General features: G+C 43.5%; 1 protein-coding gene across 2 annotated transcripts; it reads right to left on the reverse strand.

Moving 5' to 3' along the window:
- Window positions 1–5691: 5691 nt before the first annotated feature.
- TARDBP (TAR DNA binding protein) lies at window positions 5692–12200 on the reverse strand. Of its 2 annotated transcripts, none has more exons than XM_057375945.1 (6): window positions 12135–12200; window positions 11500–11752; window positions 10649–10812; window positions 10206–10346; window positions 9368–9538; window positions 5692–9003 (listed from the first exon to the last, which is right to left on the reverse strand). In XM_057375945.1, the coding sequence occupies exons 2-6, from the start codon at window positions 11735–11737 to the stop codon at window positions 8473–8475; spliced, it is 1245 nt and encodes a 414-aa protein (XP_057231928.1). In that variant the 5' UTR covers window positions 11738–11752; window positions 12135–12200; the 3' UTR covers window positions 5692–8472. The 2 variants fall into 2 exon arrangements, with proteins under 2 accessions (XP_057231928.1, XP_057231929.1); XM_057375946.1 differs by having other exon boundaries at window positions 12114–12178.
- Window positions 12201–23870: the final 11670 nt, after the last annotated feature.

A 23870-nucleotide genomic window follows, 5' to 3' on the forward strand; every position in this document is an offset into this window, starting at 1 on the left:
CGCGGCCACAGGGTGGCGCGCTTCTCCCTGCCGGCACGCGGCGCGGCCACAGGGTGGCGCGCTTCTCGGTTACGGGCGGGCGCCAGCTCTGAGAAACCCAGGTGACAGTGGGTAAAAACCAGCCCCTTAAAAGCCCTTGCTCGTTGGTACAGTGGTGAGGCTCCCCGCCTCGCGCGCAGGACACGCGGGTTCGAATCCCGGTTCGGGGCGCGCAGTGATGGAGGGTAGCTGCTCCGGCGGGGGGGCGCCCCCCTGGAGGGGAGGAGTGGTGGTCTGCATCTTTTGCCCCCCTGCTCTGTGCACTGCTGCTTTGTTGGATGTGGCAAGGGGGCAGGCAGTGGGGABAACATCGGTGTCTCTCAGGGTTATAATTTATTGCTCATTCTCCTCCTCTCACTTTCTTACTAATAAACTCACCTGATTGGTTAACTACTGCCTGTTCTCTCCATCAACTCTTTTCCTCCCCGTTCCTTAGCGCAACTCAGCAACCCTTTTGGTAGTTTTTTTTTTTTTCCCTTCGCTCTTCTCTACCCACTGTGGTGGTGGGGGATAGCAAATAAGCAGGTGTTGTGGGTGCCTAGCTTTTGGCCAGCATTCTCTCACTGTTGGCCACACAGGCGACACAAAAGAATAGATCCAAAACAGACAAAAAAGTGGGTGACAAAACAGAAAGAAAGAAGGACTTTATTGGGGGACAAGCCTCTTTTATCCACTTTAACAACCAGTGCATACATTTGTGTCAAACATACATTGCTCAGTGAGGCTGCCACCTTCTACTCAACAGCATAGGATTGCTAGGTTTGCAGGAGCCACAGTATTCGTAATCTTCTTAATTGTAAGCCAGCTGCAGGATCAATTCTACATTCCAATCTTCTTTTTCTCAAGAGGGCCAAGGACATGACATTTTATTCCCATGCAAGCTGTTAACACTCCCTACATCTCCCCCTTTTTGTTTAATTATGAGAAAGGTTCAAGTACTCTAATGCCATAACAATCTGCATCTGTAGAATCATTACCTTTAGCAAAACTACTACCAATCATTTGTTCAACACAAACACAAGATAAAATGCATGGGGTACATATCACAATCCATCAGAACCGATCAAAACCACCATGCCACTGATAAAAGGTCCCACAGCATAGGAAACCAAAAGGAAGGAGTCCAATGTCTGTAGGAAGAGAACTGCTTCTTCTGCACTTGGAAATCAGTGGCTAAGACCAAGGCATGCACCTAAGCAGCCACAGTCAGCCCTCACTGACCTCAAAGGAATGAGCTACTGCATACCACACTGTTGCCTTTCTCCACAGAACAGAGGGCATCGGAAACTCAGCCACTGTGCAGAGAGCACAACACTCATGGGCAAATCCCTTCCGTGAGATGGTGTCACTTTTAGTCATTTTTTAGTGTACATAGTGAACATGTATGTTCATGGCAAAATAATCACCTTCAAATTTTCTGATTAAAGCTGTACAAGCAAACAGGTAAAACCAGCACTATTCTGTATGGTGTTACACTAGAGAATCTTGAGTGAATTATATCCAACTCTTGAACAGCTTCCACAGATAACACTCAAGGAGTTAGGTCAAGCATGGCCTTACACACTTCATTGTTCATAAAAACTTTTATAAATCATTCCATATTTTGACTTCAGTTAATTATGATGGCCTTACATTTGTCCAGTTACTGATCACTATAAATATTTTGAGATCTACTGAATTTGACAGGGACTTTGGCATTCATGCTGAGTAAAATTAAAGTGCTCTGAGGGGATAGCCCAAAAATGCAATACATACTACTTTCCCAGTCTCCTATGGAATAAGAAAAAGGGTTTAGTCCACCAACTAACAGGACACAGGGTGCTGCCTGAAATTAGTTGCTTTGGCATCCCAAGGACACAGAGCTGCCTGGGCTAACAGCCATTGCCAAAGCTTCTATTGGATAGGTGCCAACAGGTTCAGCTCCTTGAAACCTGGGCTGTGTACAAGAAAATATAAATTTAACCCTATAGTGTGAACTGTGATGCTTCGGTTTTATCAGAGTTGGATAACATTATAACCTCAATCTGCACATCCCAATAAAGCTGATGCAATGTATAAAACTGAGCAGAGCAAAAATTATTCCTTCGAGGTAAACACTGCATGTACATCTATTGATCTTGCCAATCAAAGGACTGACTTTTCAACACATAAGCAGCCCCTCAATGGCAAATGTACATGCCAGTAGCATAAAGACAGAGAGGAAGCCTTTAAACCTGGGATAACCYCAGAGAGAAAGAGASCTGAGGTCTATCCACAGCAAAAGCTTCAAATAAGGTAAACTCCTGCCATTCATGTACCAGTTCTGATCTAAGGACCACAGGATTCTCAGCTTGGAGGAGGCCTTTGACAAGGCTCAGATATCTTTTCCTGGAACTCTGGAAACACTGAAAAACCACAAAGCTAATCAAGTCATAGCAAACATGCTTACCTGGCCTCTAACATCCAATCTGAGTTCTCACTCAGCGTTTTCAAGGACTCTCAGGTGCCCAAACTGTACCACAGAAAACTGATAAACAGTGAGAAAAAAACCCAAACTGGAACATCCTAATGCAGTGCTAGACCTTACTTCTGCCACTCCAAACTCCTGGCAGAGGCACCAGAAGGAGTTTGAGCTCACCGTGCAGCATCCTCTCTGCYCCAGCCCATCCTGCGCAGCACAGCCAGGTATGTATGGCAGAGTCACAAACAAACGCAATACATCTCGATACCAACCAAAACATAAGCGAACCTGACACGGGAATTCCAAGAGCAGTAGTTTGTGTGCACGGATTAGACCAGGTCAACAGTTGTAACTGCATCTCAYTTGGCTGCACTGCTCCTCATCCAGAGGTGTGGCTGCTAAGAGCCTCGGCAGCCAGCACCTAGCTGCAGGTGCCAGGCTTGGTCTGGAACTCGACTGGGAGACCTCCGTGTAGGTGGCCAAGGTTTATTGGAGAAATCGTCACATTCCAGGGACTCATACACAAAGATAAGCTTCAGTGCCTTCTGAAAGGCAGAGGTGTTTCTGACCCATAGAAACTGATACAGGTTACTCAGACACCAGTGCCCACAGCCGGTCTCACCCCCAAATCTGCGGCATCCTCGACCCAGTAACCTCCAAAACCCAGGGAACCCCCAAATGGCTCCCAGGCCCCATCGTGGGGGGACCTGTTCTCCCGGGGACCCCACAAATCCCAGGGACCTGCCTGGACTGGGACCATGCCCAACTCAGGCACCCAAATCCCTCCCACATCCTTTCCTGGGGACCCCCCGACCGGGGCACACCCCCCAGCCCCAGAGACCACGAGGTTAAAAAGGTTGACATATTTCTACAGTCCCGATGCCTGAAAAAGGCTTAAAAATAAAGCTCTAGAGACCGGTGTCCATAGAACAGGTATTTCTTTATTGCAGCGCTAGAGGTGATGGGGATTTCTCCTCCTAACCCACCGGCTTTTGCTTTAAATTAGAGGACATCCCTTTCCCCATGCTAATTTTTAAATCTCTCCTTGGAATTTCCAACCCACTACCCCGCTGCCATCCCATCTCTTGGTCGTGGCTCCCAACTCATCTTTTGGATGCCCGGCAGTGTGAATCCACATTGGACACAAAATGAGTCCACCTCGGAAGGCCAAGTACCTTCTTAGTCAGCTACAAAAAAAAAAAAACAAAATCAATGCACGAGTTCAGTGGCACGTGGGCCAAAGCCCAACAATTCAGCTACTCGCTGTCTCCTAAGTGTGTCTAAGTCCTCGAGTCTCTGGTTTCATCCCAAGTCTAAGGCTGTGGGTGTTACAATGATGGACACCTAAAATACCGAGAGACAAAGTTACACGGTGAGTTTCTGTGAGCGTGATACATGCATTTGTGCAACAGAGCAGGTACAGCCCTGTGGCTTTCTCAGATTTTGCTGGAGGAAAAAACCGCTTCACTCCAAAATGTTCATTTTAACCATCAGTTGCTACCTTTATGTTATGCTGATTTTCAGAATGGCAAGTGCTCCAGGTGCTGTTTAACAGGGAGGAACACTAACAAAAACTTACCATGTTATGATAACCCCACAGTGTGACAGTAGTTTCTCTTACTGATGTTCAATTTGTTAAATCATTTGCTACTGAGAATGCCTTAGTCTTGCCTGAGGCTCACTATTGCAGATTAATGCCCACAACTCAGTTCAGTTCTCACTAAGAAGGCTAAAAAGCCAAATGTTCCTTTAATCCAGCTCTCTTCGGAGAATGCAGTTTCATCATTAACTGAATTGCAGCTTTTAAACTGATCGGCATTATTTCTGACAGGAAGACTGAACTATGCTGCACCAGTGTTGGTGAGGGGAAAAGAATCCCCTAAGTATTCAGTACAGGGTTGTGGATTTCATGTGGGTTTTTAATGACAGAAGTGCTACATTAAATACTCTGTAAAATTAGTCAAGATCTAAGACTGAGTTTTGGGAGAAACATTTTACAATGTAATAGCACAACTGTCCTTATCTTTTAGATTACAATATCCATATATTCCAATTACCTTAATTTACATTCAGAACAAATGCACTCCCTCTTCCATGCCCAAATTCCTTAGCAATGCTGTCTCTCTTGACTACAGAACTTTTCCAAGGGATGCAATACTAATGAAAATTGTATTCTAAATCTAATCCAATATTCGTTTGCAAGCAATTTTACCATTCCAAAACAATAGCAATTACATTTAGAGTCATTAACTTAGTCCATGTAAGCACAATCATTCAGTGCTCAGATCTCAGAGTGTTTAACAGCTCTTGCTGCCACTGCTTTGCACTGTGTGGAGTGGGCTCGTGGAGGAAGGGATGCTGAGCCTGGAGTCTCCCTAGAAAGCGGTGTTAAATACAGAGCAAGGACCGTTAGGAGATGCCTCGACGACATTAAGAGCCGGTTAGCAAGTAGCTGATCACGAAAAAAGCTGGGAAGGGGGGCCAGGTAGAAATAAATTTAACTCATGAAGGTTATAAAAATTACCTTGTCCACTTTCATGATGGTATTAGTTAAACTGGCGCAGGAAGTCTCAATTAGTACCAGCCTGTTTACCAGGTACACAGATTCCGGATGGTGGGCTGGGGAAGAAATGTCCCAGCAGCTGTTCATTCGTTCAGCTGTACATAGCTACCATTTGCCTACAGCAGGCTTTATTCATTTCTTTATAAAGCATCTTTTCCTTTCTTTTTAATATGGCTATGAATCCTCGTTGGACTGCATCTTCTGAATGAACGCAGGTCCAGCAACAACCTGCAAAACAAGGTCACTTCCCCCACCCCTCGGGTACAAAGTACCAGCTGCTTGCTGTACGTGGGGACGTCTGCCTCCCCCGCTGTCCCCGTGTCCCTACAGTTATCAGCTGTGCAGCCTGTGCCCAAAAAGTTCTTGGTCTCAGCTGTAACAACGGTATTTTTCTGAACAGTTCTCGAAAGAACGGGATTTCACATTCAGCATTTCAGTCCAAGAACAGCTGACAACAGATTCCTGGAACTAATTAGAAGCAGTGTTAGAAAAAATCTTTTTCTATGATACATCTGTCCCAGTTACAATACACATAAACTTCCTGTTTCTTGTATATCACGCTCTTCCATTAAGATTTCATTTGTAGAGTAATATAACTGATAATTAACTATCTCCAAGAAAAAAAAAAATACTCAAAACACTTCAATATATTTTCAATGACAGTTTATTCACTCACTTATAAACAATAAAGTATGCAAAGAATAAATATTATTGAAATTTGAAATGCTAAAATTTTCATTTTGTTTGAAGGTGAAGGAAGGCTAAAATTATAGAATAGTCAATGCTGGCAACCAGCTTCTTCAATCCTGAACAATTTAAACAGAATTGAAACCATGCTAATTACAAAAACTTACCATGAGGTTCCTTGCAGGGGGGTCACAGTTAGTCTTTGATGGTCCAAGAAAACCATTTTTAAGTGTTACTCAGCAGAAGTAGCTGGTAAGAGTGCAAGTGCTAAAATGCAAAATTCACAGATGGGACAGTTTGGAGATTATTCTGACTTAGGTGCAGAAAACAAAAAGGTAAGCTACTTTTTCAGTGGAATATGAACAAATGTGTGGGATTACTTTCTCAGCCTGAGTGTTTAGAAACCCTCTTTAAACTGAGTACATTAAGGCCCACATACTTTTTTAATTTTCCAGGTGGAAAACTCACAGTTGTGCAGTTGTGTCTGCTTTTCACACACTTTGCTATTCACGAGCCTCAGCGGGGTACAAAGTTTATGAAGATCTCACTTGAAAATTACATAGGTTAAAAACTGTGTAAATATCCACATTCAGACTATTCAYAGCTACAGCACAGTATTACAGTGTATAGAAAAAATACAGATCCAAGCTTCAGTGTGTTTCAAGCCCAAGTACACAAAACACTTCCWCATACTACAAAGTGGAAATAACCATCCACCAGTTTCTGCTATAATACTGGGCGCTTCATTAGGAAGCTGCCTCTTACATCACACCTCTGTGTCTGTTGCAACTTAGTTCAAACTTTACGAGTCTGTGGAATATTTACTAGTGCTTTATTCAGCTGGTAAGTCTTTGCCGTGACTAGTTTTAACAGGAGTTAACAGAGTTCATCTAGGCTGGAAGTGTGGCAGAAGCCAGTTTCCCGTGACTGGGCTGATCTAAACACAAGTTAAGAACAACCATCCCCAAAGGAGATGCTGCGGACAGAAATCCGTCGTGGTAGCAACTGTCTGTTTTCCGCAGACCCTGTTCTGATAATGAATTTCAATTGCTAAAAGAACAAGTAACGTTCCTTGGCACAGAGGAAATGTGGAGGGAGCTGCTTACCAGTCTAGGTGCGGGCACCCCAAGGTGTGGGACCTGGATTTTAGATCTATGTCACTGCACAATGCAAGAGTACAATGGCTTAGAGGTGTCAGGTATCGATACATGCTGAGCGGTGGCTCCTTTAAAACCTGCTTATCTGAAACAAACCGAGTGACTGCAAAGAGCTTTACAGAAGTTCGTCGCAAAAGGGTAAAATTAATTAACTGCTATGAATTCTTTGCATTCAGGGCTGCAAAACAAAGACACATATTACTTAAATCAGTTTTATTTAAGAATTTCCTACAGTGACAAATCTTATAAAAAGCATCCAAACACGAAACTGCCGCAAACAGCATTCTTAAGGATATCTTACAGACAATGGAACTTCCACCTTGAAGAGGCACACTGAGCTCTAGTGATCTCTGCTAAAAGAGCTACTGCAAAGCACACAACAAGCTCAATGTTCTCATCACAAACCCCATCRTCTTCAAGTCACATTACCACACTTACAGATCATTAACAGAAAAAAAAAACCACACACCATACAGCATTCACAGCAGTTGACATAAGGGAAAAGAAATACAAATATTCCATTTCACATAACACATTCAACTAATTGATTAACCAGGTACAGAACCCACTTGAAAGTCTTCTACATGTGGATGTCCTTTGAATGCAATAAACACTCGTACATTATTCGCTATCATTGCTCTCCGCACACTCTCTCACCAAAGCCACAGGATCCGAGAGACATCTCGCCAAGTCAAATAAAATCCCATTAATGCACCACCAGGTCTCCGCATGCGCTCGCTCCTTTATCTCGCACATACCAGCCCTCTCATGCCTCGGCACCACCACCAATTCCACACAAGGTTTCAAAAGTTCAAACAGCCTTCTGGTTCCATCTCACAGCCTTGCGTTCACAGCGTTGATACGACTCCATGAAATAAAGAGTAGCGGATAAAAATGGAACACCCACCGTCTAAGACGCAGCATGTGCGGTGTGATGAAGTATTCTTGGATGAGAAAGCATGTAGACAGAAGTATTCCTAAGGCAGAATATTTACAGCACTGCTTTCAATGAAGTGCTTCTTCCATACACATTTGAAATGAGATGAACTGCGGAGATTAAATGAAGCCTTCATATCGTACTTTAGTATGGAGGGGAGACAGTGTTAAAAAAAACAAACAAAAACAAACACAAACAAAAAYGACACTGTGTTGTCCAACAGGGCGCTTGGAGTCTTATGGTGGGATCAAATTAAAAACGAGAGGGAGAGAATGCTGTTTCTGACCAATGGTACCATTTTCAACATGCAAAGAATTCAGGTAGCCGGGAAACAAGGTGATAAAGTATTACAGGAGAAACCTTTACTATCAATGGTAGTGTTAGTTCACCTAACGGGCAAACAGCAGTCAACTTCCAAACATTCAGAATTCCAACTAGATACGCAACAAAACTTAGAAAATTCCTTTTACTTTTTTTTTTTTTTTTTTTTAAAAAAAAAAAGAAAAATGTCAAAAATACTGCTGAATATACCACACACTGAACAAGTTCATTTGGAAAACTTTAGTATGTAAGTAATTTACAGTGTACTTACCATGAGTTAGAAAAATTTGATTTCCCACCATAGAGTCAGTATCAGAGCCCACTGCATCTACATTCCCCAGCCTGATGATTTGGAATCCATGCTTGAACCAAAGCCTCCATTAAACCCACTGCTGGAGCCTGCATTCGAGGCCGAGCCCCAGCCTATCGCTGCCCCCGAGTTGGACCCTCCGTATGAGTTGCTGCCTGAGCTAAAGCCCTGGTTTTGCTCCCGCTGCATGTTGCCCTGAGGCTGGTTGTTTCCCGAGGGCCCCGATTGGTTCTGCTGGCTGGCCAGCATGCCCATCATCCCCCAACTGCTCTGCAGGGCTGCCTGCGCCGCTGCCATCATGGCAGGGTTGATGCTAAAGGCTCCAAAGTTCATACCCCCACCCATGTTGCTGCCCTGGTTGTTGCCTAGTCCTCCCCCACCTCCTCTGCTATTACCAAACCCCCCCTGATTCCCAAAGCCTCCYGGGTTACCACCGAATCTTCCGCCTCTCTCTAACTGTCTATTGCTATTGTGCTTAGGTTCAGCATTGGATATATGTACGCTGATTCCTTTAATGATCAAGTCCTCTCCACAAAGAGACTGGGCAACCTATAAGAAATAAGGGATTGATTAAATGTACATTAGATGTCCTTTTCTTTTAAAAGGTTAGTAGTACAAGACAAATTACAAAACATCCCCCGTGATTCTGAGCAGATATTTACCCTGCAAAGAAAGCATATGTCCTTAATTCACTTTGAACTGACTCAGCTTGGCATCATCACTATGCTAACTACAGTATAAAGTCCTGTCTGCTCTGCTGCATCTAAAAGCGTAACCTCAGTCCATTCAAAAAATCAAATTAATACCACTGTAATTCTCAAGACAGTGGACAAGTAAGCATGTAGTTCCAGAAATTATACTTTATTGCGCTACTGAAGTGTACTCTATGAAGCTAATATATTTTAAGACTTACCTGATCATCAGCAAACGTAACAAAAGCAAAAGCTCGGAAAGGTTTAGGAATGAAGACATCTTCCACTTCCCCGTACTGGGCAAAGAACTGTCGGAGTTCATCTTCCGTCATGTCCTCGGTGCAGCGCCCAACAAACACCTTCCTGCTGCGCAAAGGCTCGTCGGGACTTTGCTGGAGAGAATTGAAGGAAGAAACTGTCACCGCTATCCTTGAGAACCAAGTTACCGTATGGTAAACGATGCTCGTAATCTAGCCTGTTCTGAGGGCTGATGATGAAGAAAGTTTCAGATTTTAAGTTTTGTACTTAGATCAATTAAATAAATTACATTCCAATAACATGGCTGCACCTTGGTACAGATGAGGAAGAGCCACAGATAATGAGTAAAGGAGCAACACACAGGACAAAGCCACTGCAGAAAACTTTTTTGTACTAACTGCATATAGAGACAAGACTAGAAGCTACAGGTTCACTTTGGAATTCAAACACCTGTTCTGCTCTCCCACAGATTAGTTATTGCATCTGCTTTATTTGGCATTTATTCGTGCAATGGACAAGTTAGGCAGGTACTGCTGACATCAAACACATTATTTTTCGATTTGTATCTCTACTTCAATCCCTCACATAACGAGCTATTTTCCCAACATTTCAATTAATTCCACCTTGCCCACCTCCTCCCCGTTTCCCTTCCTTGCTCTCACTTGTTCTGTTCATTCACGGTAAAGCCACATCCAAGATGAGACAGTTAATCTGTGCAGCAGCTCTCCCCTAACACAGCTGATGAAGAGGTAGACTTGAAGTGTTTGGTACAAATGAAACCAGCAGTAAATCCCAAAGTACCTTAGAGTTGGGAAGTTTACAGTCACACCATCTTCCATCAATCATGTGCCGCTGAGACATTACTTTCACTTGGGTTTCGTAATCCGTGAACCGAACAAACCCGAAACCTTTTGAGTGGCCTGTTTTAATATCCTTCTTAACCTAGGGGGAAAAACAAAAAACAAAGTAAGCACTAACATGAAGCATGTTGTTCCTCAATAAATTTGATAAAAATCTGTCAGACAGTTTGTTAGTCTTATAAACATTAGTGTTAACAGCAACCTCTAACTCCTTAACATCTCCCCAGAAAATTGACAGGCTGATGGAAAAATTTAAACCCTCACGAAGAGACACAGCTTCTGATCTCGTCCAAGTTTATAGAGCTTCTTTGTTTCTACTTGCTTTCTCACGAGTCTGATAACTACCCACTGTCTCTCCTTACTTGAGCTGCAAGTGGATTTTACCTGCACCATCAGAACTTCTCCAAAGGTACTGAAATATTCCTTTAAGTCCTGTTCAGTGGTTTTCCAGGGAAGACCCAAGACTATTAAATCTGAAGTCTTCTGTACTGCTCGTTTCACTTTCACAGCTGATGATGCATCCGTTTCATCCATTTTTCTCTTATTATCTGAATATAAAAAAGTACATTAGACACAATAAACTCTGGAAACGGACCTGATGACTAAGATTTCGCACCATGCAATTCATTAACTATGATGAGAAAGGGTACAGACTGCAAGAGACATACATCAGCTGTTGAGAGTTAATTGTAACACACATCTGACTGCCCAGAACCAAAGCCACTCCACACTGGAGTCCTCCTCCAAAATGCAGTTAGTCCTGCGTTAGTTTACTACAGTATTATCCAGCAACGTGCACAGTTCTATAGGATGGAGAAAACACGTTTTTTAAACAAACTACTTAATTAGCAATTTACTGCCTTCCCCTCTTATTTTTTGCGGGTGCTCAGGCAGGGYGGGCAGGTTTCTTCTTTCCCGGGCATTTCCTCTGACCAAACCATGCCTCGAGTAGACGTGTCTGTGAGTACAGAGATTACAGCACACTACAGTCTTTGAGAGCCTACGTGAGGCTGTCAGCCCTTCGACGGTAAGTCATCAAAGGACTTGTTTAGGTAGAGCGTTAATGAACTACTGGGATCAAACCTATTCGGCAGGGCAGACACCTGAATAAATCACCGATCTCGCTGAATCACAGGGCTAAACAGTAACAGCGTTGACAAGTTACATCAGCAATGACTCAGACGGACCTTTAAGAAAACAGCTTTGTACCAAGAACCGAAGCCGCGAGGACAAACCTTTGGGATAATTCACGACGTAGACGAAGTTTCCCCAGCCGGCCTCAGGGGCGTGCAAGATGCCCTCGACCAGCCGGACTCCCCGCATGCACTGCGACACCGGATTCCTGTAGCGCAGACCGCACGCCCCGGGGAACTGCGCCGTCACCGTGGACAGCAGCACTGTGCCGTCGTCCTCTGACGGAATTTCGATGGGCTCATCGTTCTCGTCCTCCGTCACCCGGATATACTCCGACATCTTCGCTGGGAGTTACTTCAGTACAAAAGGGAGAGAGCAGGCGTAAACCATGGCCCTATGCCCTTTGACTTCGCTTTCATCTTCTTCGCTCTGAGTCTCTCTATATTTATTGCACAACACGGGGCACCGAAACGCGCCGTTCATTTACGCTAAAGCCTTACGCCCTGCCGTACCGACACCTCGGCTCCGGAGCTACGGAGGCACCAACAAAGACCGGCTCCCGAGAACGGCGGAAATTCCCAAGGGAGCCACAGGCTACCCCGGCGGGGCCGGGAGCACAGGTCCTTTCGGCCCGGCCGCCTGCCAGGCCCGCCCAATCCTGCGACCTCCGATTGCGGCTCCACCCACCCCAGCATCACGGGCAGTCGGGTCGCACCTCATCCCGCACCCCGCTCACCGGCCAGGAAAGGGAACGGCGTCCCGAGAACCACCCCCCGCCGTCCCCGCCGTACTCCGCCCGCCGGCAGCCGCCGCACAAAATGGCGGCCGCGGCCCCTCAGAGGCTGGACCGGGCTGCGGGCCGAACCATTCCCAGCGGACGGGGGGACCGTACTGCGRCGGGGCGATCGGAGGGCGGGAGAGCGTGGAGCCCCAACCGTGCCCCAGCGCTCGCCGCCCTCTTTCACTCGGAGCTCGGGCGGCGTTGTCGAAACTGGCAGCGGCGACGGGAGCTCTCGGAGTCGCGCTCCCCCAAGCGCGGGGCTGGTGGTGCGGCCCTGCCCGCGCCTGCGCGAGCGCGGGAGCTGCCGGGAGCCGTCAGAGCGTGGGGCTTGTTGGTGAGGCCGGTAACGGGAGAGCTCCGGGTAGCGAGTAGGCACTGCTCCGTGGGCCAGCCTCGAGTAGCCCGCTCGGAGCAGCCGCGAGCACAGACAGCCTTCCCAAGGAGCGGCGACGCCTCTCTCCCCTTTCCGCTACCAGAAAGAATGAGCGCAAAAAAAAAAAAAAAAAAAAACAAACACCAAAGCCAAAATACTAAAACCCAAGCTTAGTCACCTGGCCTGGTGTGCCTGGAGAAGAATAAAGGGAAACCACATCGCAGTCTACAACTTCCTCGTGAGGGTCAGCGGAAGGGTAGCTCCGATCTCTGCGCCCAGTGACAGGACCCAAGGGAAGGGCTGGAGCTGTGTCGGGGTAGGTTTAGACATATGTATCAGGAAAAGGTGCTTCCCCCTGTGAGGAAAATGAATCCACAAACACCAGAGGTTTATGTCCAAAAAGGAGACCGAGGACTCCCGTAACTTGATTTGAAGAAGGGGAGAAGCCAGGGACGTTTCAATGGGGTCTCTCAAATTGTTCGAGGACGCAGCCTCCTTTTTATCTTAATTTCCCAACTGTATTTCCCTCTCTTTCCCCACTGGCTGAGGTACTCGAGAGGTACAGACTCCCCGAATCGCCTCATACAGACCCCATCTAATGTGTATCACTCCCTCCCCCCTTTTTTCCTTATTCTTTCTGTTTCTGTTCTTTTCGGCTCAGTCCAGGGATTTACCACTGTCTTGGGTGAGTAACAATCTCACCCAACGGAGAATTATTGCTTCCTCCCATTGCTCCTTTCACCTCTCAGTATCTGGCCTTATYTACCAGCAGACCCCATAATTTGTGTGTAAAGACATTGACCATTCCTTTCACCCTAGACGATGGTCGGGCACTAAACTCTCCCAGGGCAGTGGTCATGACCCCAAAGGCTACCAGAGCTCAAAGAATGTATGGACAAGGTTCTCAGGGACAGGGTGGGATTGTTGGGGGTGTGTCGTGCAGGAGTTGGACTAGATGATGCTATGGGTCCCTTCCCACTCAGAATATTCTGCAATTCTGTGATTTCTAGCACAAAACCCAACCAAAAAAATGAAATAAAATAAAAAGAAAAAAAAAAGAAAAGAATAAAAACAAAAAAAACTCAACAACTTATGGGTAAAAACAAACCAAATCAACCACAATCCTCCCAGACTCTTTTAACAAGTCCTAAGTACTGGAGCAGTGTATCAGGGAAGATAAGGTTAATCATCTGCTTTCAGTAGCATCACCCTCCAGATAAACCTTTTTTTTTTTTTTTTTAGTGATCATGCTAAAAAGCTACACATTAATAACCGTTCTATAGTTTCAATCTGTCATTTTCCATCTGGTTAATTGACATTCCACATCTGCAACTTATTTTATTCTGATACTTTTCTAATGGGTTTATCTGGTTTGTCACTCACATTAACCATGAGTCACACCAGAGACATCTGTAACACAATCAGTATTTATTACAAGATCTATATGAACAGGAAGCCACACAGGGTTGGCATTAACAGARCTGTGAAGTCCTGCCTGCCATCATCATAGACAAAAAAAGTGCACTGCAGAGCTTTTTCTACTGGGCTCAGCAACTTAACCTGTGGACTGCACCATACTATTATAAGGTAAATATTTTTACCACCTTTTTCTCCTCTCATCTGCTCCTTTGTAGCACTCATCCAGTCTGTGTACTGAGTACCGTTCTTTGCATTGGTCTTAAAAAAAAAAAAAAACAACAAAAAAACAACCCCACAAAGGATAAAAACAAAGTTTTATCACTAAGGAAAGATGACTATACTGCTAGGAAAGGTTAATCCTTTGCATTACTGGCTTCTACTGAGTTTTTAAGACTCCTGCTTCAGATTTCTTCAAGTGCAAAAACGGCTCCCAGCAGCAATGAAGTCCAGCCCATCCATGCCAGTGTGACTTCAGACTCAGTCTTACCTTTAATTACCACTTTTCAACAGAGTTCTGAGAGGGCCTGACTAGATACTGGCTAGCAAGGGAAGCTAATACTCTATGCAGGCATTCTCCTGAAATTCCTGCATTCTCCAGTGATTCACAGTATACATCCCAAGCACAGTTCTGGTGTTGCCAAGTCATCATGGAGACTGCAGCATGTCAGCGTTACCTGCTGCACCATTTCAACTCAGAGTATAGCAATTGCACTGTTGAAGAGGTTGTCACAGTGCTGAGCCAGAGCAACCTCCATCTCACACAGCATCTGGTGGTAATTTCGCTAAAGAGCAGATTAAGCACTAGCCCTGAACTAGATCTCATGCAGGTAAAAGCTTGACGAGAGCAGGGAGCTCTGTGCTAGCTGTAAAGCAGGAAGAGTAAGAAGGGCAAATAGCTATGAGACTTCTGCCCCAAAACTTTCTTCCTCAGTTGTGCCAACAATCTTAGAATTAAGCAAATGTTACTCTGTTTTCCGTGTGARTCGGGTTTCTTGCAGCACTTTCCTTCTATTATTTTACATTATGATGAAGCTTAAGTTAAACAATTAACAGTAGCATTACTCTTTAAGTAACTACACCAGGGGGCATACCACTAGTTAATTCACCAATTCCCTCACACTGGCAATTCCAAGGGCTCATGGGTGCAGACAAATGCAATATATGGTACTAGCCATCATGTACATTGACTTCAGTGTGCCCACAGGCACAAACCAAAATGCAATACAATAATTATTTGCTGCTCTAGGTTAAGTGTGCGCGTGGGTATGAGCAGACTCAGTGTAATGCTCAGTGTAATGCTCAGCTGTTCACCCTCCCAAAAGCACTCGGGATGACAAACAGCATCAGTGGGCACCTAAATATAAGCTTCTGATATAAAAGYACCATGCAGCTGTGGGTACTGAAAAGCGTGAAGTGCTTGTGACTATTCCTACTCGCAGAGCAGTAAAAAGCAGGAGAAATAAATGAATAGTAGTGTATTGGTGTCGACAGATTGTAGACAGCCTGAGTTTGTCAATAGTTAATAAATCTGACGTTTCATCCTTACTCAGTGGAAGCCTTTTATTTTCCCCCCAACATTAAGTTTCTCAGAATAACACAGGAATATAAGGAGGATGAACAGTTTCTCCATAAATATCTACCATAATTAGAGCTTTCCTTTCACAAGCAAGTTATCAACATAAAAATGTACTCATACCAAGCAGTCTAAAACAACTGCTAAGGAAAACCATCCCTGAAACAAAATAAGCAGTTTCCACCTACATGAAGTACCTGGAAAGATCACTTAGTCCATGATTCTTACACTCCTCATTCCCTCAGTTCAAACAACACTTCAGACTTCATTATAGTGCCTGAAATATTTTAGGCAATTTTCCCATGACCCTGTGAAACGATGATTCCAATTATCTCATTTCTAATCCGCCAGAGATAGTTTAGTCTTGTTTCTGAAAGAGGAAGAGTTTCCGCATTCCTTTTGGTTCATATCCTTATTTACTTAATTCTTATAAACCGATTGGAACAGGTGATGTGTTTTTTCATCTCTCAGAAAACACAAATAAAATCAGATTTTTATAAGTTTGGCTCTTACAAATTTCCAGAAGGGCCCAGTCTGGGTCTTTTCAGCCCTAGTACCAATAGGGTGAGGCTGATCAGAGTCCATGTCACTGAAGTTCCAGGGCTCAGCCAGCCAGGTGTGGTGGTGTCCTAGCTGCTACTCAACAAACCCAGCCACAGAAAACAAAAGGATTGGCCTGTCAGAGATCTCTGGTAGGAACTAAAAATCTTCTGGAGTAACTGGAAACCCAAACGATGACAAAAGGACCCTCTGCACTCTGAAGCCATTGTCGGCATTGGGCTGCTGCCTTCTACCTTTGCAAGCTGTGAAGAAAGTTCTAAACAGCAGTGGGGATTATCTGCCATCTCTGCCCTCTTGGTTGAGTGATACCTGTGGGAACTGTCAAATGTTTGCATCTTGCACATAGAGAATGCAAAATTCACTTTGTTTTGTTTGGCAGGGTTAGATCAAACCATTTGCAAGTAATCTCCCTTGCCTTTCCAGAGCATCCAACAGCAGAGCCTGGGAACAATTTCTCCCTGTGATTCACACAGGTATCTAGTCAGTTACAGAGCTCAGTTCCCGGTGTYGATGTGCCAGGCATCTTCCAATGGAATTTGATGACTTGTACAGTGTACTGGAGCTGGGATTTAGAGACTCTCTTTGGCTAGATGGTACAGTAACTCCTAGCATGGAAGAGCATGAACTTCAATTGGCATAGGTAGGCATAAACCAAAGGATAAAATCTATGGATGGTCACTGGTCCATAAAATTGCACGTGTTGGTGACAGGTCCTAAACATTGAATAAAAACATTGGAATTTATACCGGGGGCTAAAAATATACTCCTTCTTAGGCAAAGCAGCAGGTGGTGAGGGTAAAGTGTAGCAACTATTCCTGTAACACTTGAAATAGTGTGAAGGACAGCTTAGGCAGGATCTCTTCACAAGCTGTTCTGTCTAGTTTTTCTTCTATGTTTTTATCTTTTCTGCTTTTCTCTCAAGGACAGGGCATACAGTCTGAGTGGTTTTTTTGCTGGTTTTGAATGATGCACATGGAAGCAGAGCTGAAGTATAGGACAAAGACTGTCTTTTAAATAGTTAGGCTTTACTGTCTGGTGATATTTTTTGAAGTACACTTACTGAAGATTTATGTAAAATCTATCCTTTGTCTACTTAAAATATCTCAAATGGATGTACAGGTCAAAATTTAATGCATATGGGTTTTCATTATTTTAAATCATTTGCAATATAAATGATTTACTATGACATCAGACCTTTGTTCTTTGGCTGTTCACCATAAATTGAGGCCCACCCTAATTTCCAGGCTTAGCTGTTTTTCTCCATTCCCTCCTCATGTATCTGTAATCTCAGTTCTGTGATACTTCTTGCAAATGACTTCCAACAAGATAAGGAAGGGAATACATAATTTGCCTTAAAACAGGTAATTTTGCAAGAGGAGCAAGACCTTTATGTGACAAATAGTTGACATCTGCAGAAAGGGAGAAACTAATGCTTGTGGAACTGAAAGTCATCCTCAATGAGAGTGGTGAGAGCTACCGATCAGCCAAATGTGACCAAATGGACTTTTTGTGTAGTTGAAACCGCCAGAGGTGATCAACTTCTATCCTTCTCTTCCTGAATTTTTATTATGTCTTCTTTTTGACCTTAAATTCATAATGCAATTAATTAATACAGTTCTGGCCTGTAATGGTGTAAGTAGGCACTTGGAAAACTGAGGTATTGGGATAAGCCAGGTCCTCAAGGTTATTCTGCAAGCCCATAATGAAAAACCACAGTGACACCTGTCCCCAAGAATTATGCTGTCATGACAAACTTGCTCCTCATAGCAACCATAAAAATCTTGGAATGCTCAGACTTTTTGAAAGACCTTGTGGAAACTGCATTTGTTATCATTTCTGCAAGTTGTCCTRTGACAGTTAATGTATACAGACCTTTGGATCTATCACAGCCTATATTTGAAGCCTTCCCAGCTCAGTAGTTACTGAAAATTTTTGAAACCAAACAGGTGTTCTGTGGCTTCACCGCAAGGATTAAACCCTGAACTGAAACCAGTTTCTCATCCATGGATGTCGTCTCAAAACCTATGGCATGGACACTCTGCTATGCCTCCAGTTTCTACTCGTGAAACTAAAAGACACTTAAATCTGAAACAAACATTGTATTTTTTGCATACTTCCCACACCACTTACCTCAGCATTGACACAACCCCCATCCTGCTCTGTCAAAGAATGGATTTCTGTTTTCACAGTCTCATGCATTATTGGTTATGCATGTAGTTTTAAGTACACTTCCCAAAGTTGACCTGCCTGAAGATTTGTAGCAATTCTGAGCAGTATCATAAATTAAAACAGCATCTTAAGGGGGATCCTGCTGCTGACATCCAGGATATCTCTACAATCCTCGAGGTATAAGTGTGTCTGACAAGGTCCTTTTATCTCTCTCTTTGCTGTCTTTCCTACTAGTGCTCATCCTGAACCACTTTCCTGGTGCTTGTCCTAAACTAAAAACCAGCACTGCCAGCAATCTTGACCCTGAGGTCAGAGTGGGGTCAGATAATATGGTGGGCCTGCATGTGCTTTTCTGCATTTGAGCTTCCAGTGGCTTTACCGCTATGAGACTCAGTGAGAAAACCACAATGTAGTCCTGAGTTTATGTGCAAGAGTGTGGAGGAGAGAAAAAGCTTTTCATATCTTGGGAAGGAGTTAGTGATTAAGGCCAAGGGAAGGACAGTTGTGTCAATTACATCCTAAAAAAAGAAAATTCAAGTGAAAGTCCTGGCTCCTGGGCTTTTCTGGGCTGCCAAATGTTCACAATTTCCTTGGCAGGTCCTGCCGAAAGCTAATGGATCCATTTAGAGTCCCTCCCATACACGATGGCATCAGTTTGATCATTCTGAGGGAGGCCGGGTAGGAGTCTGATAATTCAGCATTTTTTTCTGAAATGAGATTAGGGAATGCATTTAATATTTTAAAATCTCTGATGCTCTCGTCAGGAATCTCTATTGAACCCAGCGCTTCGTTGCCCATGTGGCCGAGGGAAGAAAACCTCATGCAAAGTGCAAGGCTGACATCTGGAGGCACTGCAAGAGGCAGACAGGGAGCGTGCAGCAGCCGCCCATCCTGCAACATCGCTGGGTGGGGAAAGCTCGGAGGGGGTGGCAAGATCTCTCCTCTCTTCCGACAGCAATAAAGAAAAATGCAGATTTCTATTTCTGATTTTCCATGCCCATTTTTATGAGTGGAGAAGAAACAGGAGCTGTGACTGTGTCAATTATTCACTTCTTCCATGCTCAGGATTATTTGGATCAAAACTTCTCTTGGTCAATACGCTGCTACAAATAATGCAAGGTTATTTTTTCAGTTGGTTGCTCTGATATATTTGAATTGCTGCATATCAGACTTCCCACTGCTTTGCCATTTGTGTCACTCTGTGTTGAATTTCTGGAGCGCAGACTTCCAGAGCAATTCCTGCTGTCAAAGCTGCAGCTGGAAGATTTGGCATTAGGTAGTTCCTTCCTTTCAGGTCTGGTTCTGGCAGCACCCGTGGTAAGGCTTTTCCTGAAGTTGATCGTAATCAAGGAAAGCAAGGCAGCTTTTGGGACAAAATCTTCATGCTTTACAAAGTTTGCTTTCCAACATGGAAATCATTCTTTCATAACACTTGTTCAAATCTTTTCAGTWATCTCTCTTCCTTGCCAGGAACTGTGTCAGTATTAGTAAATTTTTGTTTTGCTTGATCTAATTTTAGAATGTATTAATAACTGAGTTTTTTACCATTCTGGCATTACCATACATTTAGTAGCATGTGGACCCAAAGATTAGATGTACGTTACATATCCTTAATTCCCTTTGTCATTGCCAGTGTGGTTCCAATCATCACACTTACTTAGCAATGAGTAGTTGTTTATGGAAATGGGAAAAAATAAACCAACAACCAACAGCTATTTTCAGAATTCTTCTATGTAGTTCTATTAACCCACCTGCAGTACAGCTCCCGGACTCCCCACATGTCTTCTCTGTGTACCTTGATACTGACTGACTACATTTTTTTTTTCCTTCTAGCCTTCTGACTCCCAAAATATCACTGATACTCACTCAGTTCATCCCAATAAGCATACTAACCACTACAAAGCATTCTCCACCCAGACCATCCTAAAGGTCCTAAAGACCATCCCATAAAAACCCTTGCTCCATTCTGGGGGCCTTGAAAGCTTCAGGAGCAGCGCAAGACATAGGTGTGCTGAGGATGCTGCTTTTTAGCAGAGACTTGGAAGTCTAATGCCATCTCTGTGTCTACTGTTTCTTCAGTGCTTCTCATTAACTGTGCCATCACTAACGAGGCAGTAACATCTTTCTCCCCTCCACCCAGACAATATTGCCAACACTGCTTTGTTCAGTTACGCTGAATTACACTGGAGGACTTGTGGTTACTCACTGATGCAGACAAATAACAATTCAAGATCAAGGGTGAACCCTGGCTGCTAAACTTGTTTTGCCCATGACTCATTCCAGACTTAAAACCTGGCTCTTGATGACATTTTATTAACCATATTTGTCATTCTCCTAACCCACATTATCCAACCCAGGCGGATTATTTACTTTAAAAAGATGTGTAGCTAGCTTCCATGCAAATCCTAAGTAGATCCAGGTGCCACAGCTAGATTCTAGAGGGAGTTGCAATCATGAGACTCTAAGTGTGCTGGTAAAACAGCTTCTATCCTTCATGCTTCCAAACTCAGTGACATTCTCTCTGTTTAGATATTGTCTGGACTCTCATTCCTGCAAAGCACCTTGGCGCCAGTATGAGAAAATGTCCACATTCGTACCTTCAGACCTGTGTGTGTTTCCCAAACAGATTGGCAAAGGTAAATTTAAGCATATATCTAAAGTTAAGGACATTCTCTTGCTTTGAAGTTGGAATATCTGACTACCCCTTCCTAAGTGACTCCCTTTGAATCTTTTCATTTTTCCAAAAATAAAGCATTGGGAATTTAAAAATTAGCCTGCTGCCTTCCAGAGAATTCATCATTTCCACTTTGCAAGCTTGAAGAGAGAAATCCAGGAGGCATCAATAAATCTGCTTTGACAGCAGAGTAAAGAGCTGCAGAAGGAGTAACTTGTCAAGGTAATGTGACTTAATTTCTCAGAGAAGGATCCTTTTTTATAAATGAAATAAAAATGTCAGCAAAGTGAAATAGCAGGAAGTGTCACCCTTGATTATCTCTCAGTAGGACAGAAATTAAATAAAAAGAAGGCAAGGTAAATGACAGGGTTTTACATTTAGCAAGGGAAGTAATAACATAAACTGAGAATAATAATATCCACTGAAAATCTATGCACAGCAACCGAAATATGACAAAGGGATGTGTTCCCACAGAAACATTCATTTAATGTACACGCTTTTCCTTTGACAAAAGGCGGATTCTGCGCTGGGAATGCAGGATTCCTGGAGATACTGCGATCAGACATGCGGGGGCAGCCTTACCTGCGGCTTGTCACAGCCGTGCAACACCGTGGCAGGGCCAGTGCAGCCAGTGTGCTTTGGCCTCCCGAATTCCCATGGTAAGCTCGGGAAATTCGCCCCTTTCTAAACAAGAAACCCATGCAGGCTTTGCACATTCCCTTATTCAAAGGGTGAGCACTGTCCCTTTAAATAAAGCCAGAGATCTCGGTCCAAATGGGGACTGACGCTCAGGCTACCCTGGCTTACTAAACCTCCCTTTCAGAGCTCACAGGCTTTGGGGCCACTGCTACACTCTGAGGTTAATAATCAGTTTTAATATTCACTTAGGGGGCTGTAAAAAAAGAATGAAAATTTCCTAATTTGAAAATGGACTTGATTGGCAGCTTTATTATCTCTGTAAGGTGCGTGGCATTCCACACAATCAAGTAATTTTTAAAAATAATCTCACTGCTTAAGTCGTACATGCTGCTAATTGCATTTTAATAAGTCTCTTTAAAATCTTTCCATATTTTTTAATATCCTAATATTAGATAAGTGATTGCTGGGGACACTGGAGGGCACTGAGGTTTATGGAAAGAGGAACACCATAATGAAGCTTTATTGGGATGGCATCACCAAACAACTCCTGTGATAGCAACGTTCCCAAGCTTGGAAAAGTGCCAGCCATTCCCCCCCAGAACTGATTCAGGCACAAGCCGCCCCAGCTGAGGATTGACACAGAAAATGGATGCTTTCTGGATCATAAAATGGCCTCTTTCCTTCTTGGACATCACTGCGGAAAGTCTGTGGAAAGGACTTGGGAACTGGTTTTTCTCCATTGAACAATGACTTTGAAACACATCTTTGTTTTCGCTTGGTTCTGGCTTGAAAGTAGACATCCATTTGTTTGGGTTTTTAAAAATTGTGTCAAGATTAAACAGAAAGAAGGAAGATTTCTTTATCAGCTCTATCCACTAGCAGACAATGAGAAAGGCTTCCATGGAATTAGATAACTAAGGCTGCAAGCCGAAGAGATGAGTCCATCTCAAAGATGAAACCCAGCTGAGAGAGTCTTTGGGAAAAATGTAGTTGATGTGGGGTGTCTATATCTCCTGTATGGGACAGAGAGCATTATTCAAGAGCACCAATCCAGACTTAATCACTCTAAAATGAAAACCAAACAAATAAAATAAACAGCCGAAGAAGTCAAACAACAGAGTGGCTGAACAGACAAACTCCAGATTCAAGCACCCTGAAAAAATTTCCTACTCAGATCCAACTAGGATTCCGTGTGAGCATCCACAGGGTGAGCTATTGCAGCAGTCACAACCCAGTGGTGCAGACAGATGCTCCACGACTTCCCATGCGCAGAGTCAAAGGTTTTCTGTTGGAAGTCTGTCTTTGTATCTAAAGTGCTGTCTTCTCTCTGTATGTAAAGTTGTGTTGCCCCAAATTATGACTGTTGGGCAACTAACATCATTTTCAGTGTAATTTAACATCACCGTCAATGGGGGGGAACTAAATCCCCAATTAGCGTGTAACTGGCTTCTAGGGAACTTCTCTGGGATAAACGGACTGGTTTTGCCAAAAGAGAATGGCAATGCCAAATTTTACGTTATACTGCATTTTGTCCTCTGCAATTCGAGTACTGGGACCTGAGATCAGAAAGTTATTTTGAGAACAATAATGTATTTAATGTATTGTCTGTTTTTATATGATTCCCCCCCCCCCCACGACTCTTGTCTTCTGAAATCATACTATAATAAATCACAATGTCAGTTTCAGTTTTAAAAATAATCAGGCTTCTACTAGCTCACTATTAGTAAAGGAAACCAGAAAAAAAAGTGATATCTTCTTGAAGATTCAAAACCTAGGAAAGAAATACTAGGAATCTATAACTGATTTTATTTTCCTTTCAAGTCTCATAATGTGTAAGTAAAGTTGTTTTTGGAACCCAACCGTGACTTTTAATACTTGAAATGGACAATACCGTTGCAAACAGCTTGCATTAGTTTGTTTGAAAGTGAGCCATTTTCTGAGTAACTGAAGCTCTGTCTGTCCATGTGTTTCTTTTGTACATCATCAGGGAATCCTTGGAGTCAGTCCATGGTATCTATAGGTCTGGTCTTACTCCCATCAAAACACAAAAGAGTTCTGTCACTGATTCCCAGTTAAAAATGGGTCAAGCTAAATTTTACTACATAGTACAAGTAAGAATAGTTTGTTAATACTAAGTTTCTTGTCACTAGTTGTGCATCTTTCTGGTTTTAAGGTGCATGAGATGCCACTCTAAAGAAAGCAATGTATCTGACATAAGCCATGAAATAGAAACTTTCAAAACTTCCTGTCTTACTCTCTCTTATTTTTGTTTTTTCCTTTTTG

The sequence above is a fragment of the Malurus melanocephalus genome, unplaced genomic scaffold (genome assembly GCF_030028575.1).
Source record: "Malurus melanocephalus ecotype Western Australia unplaced genomic scaffold, MMel_1.1 scaffold_266, whole genome shotgun sequence".
Taxonomy (NCBI): Eukaryota; Metazoa; Chordata; class Aves; order Passeriformes; family Maluridae; genus Malurus; species Malurus melanocephalus.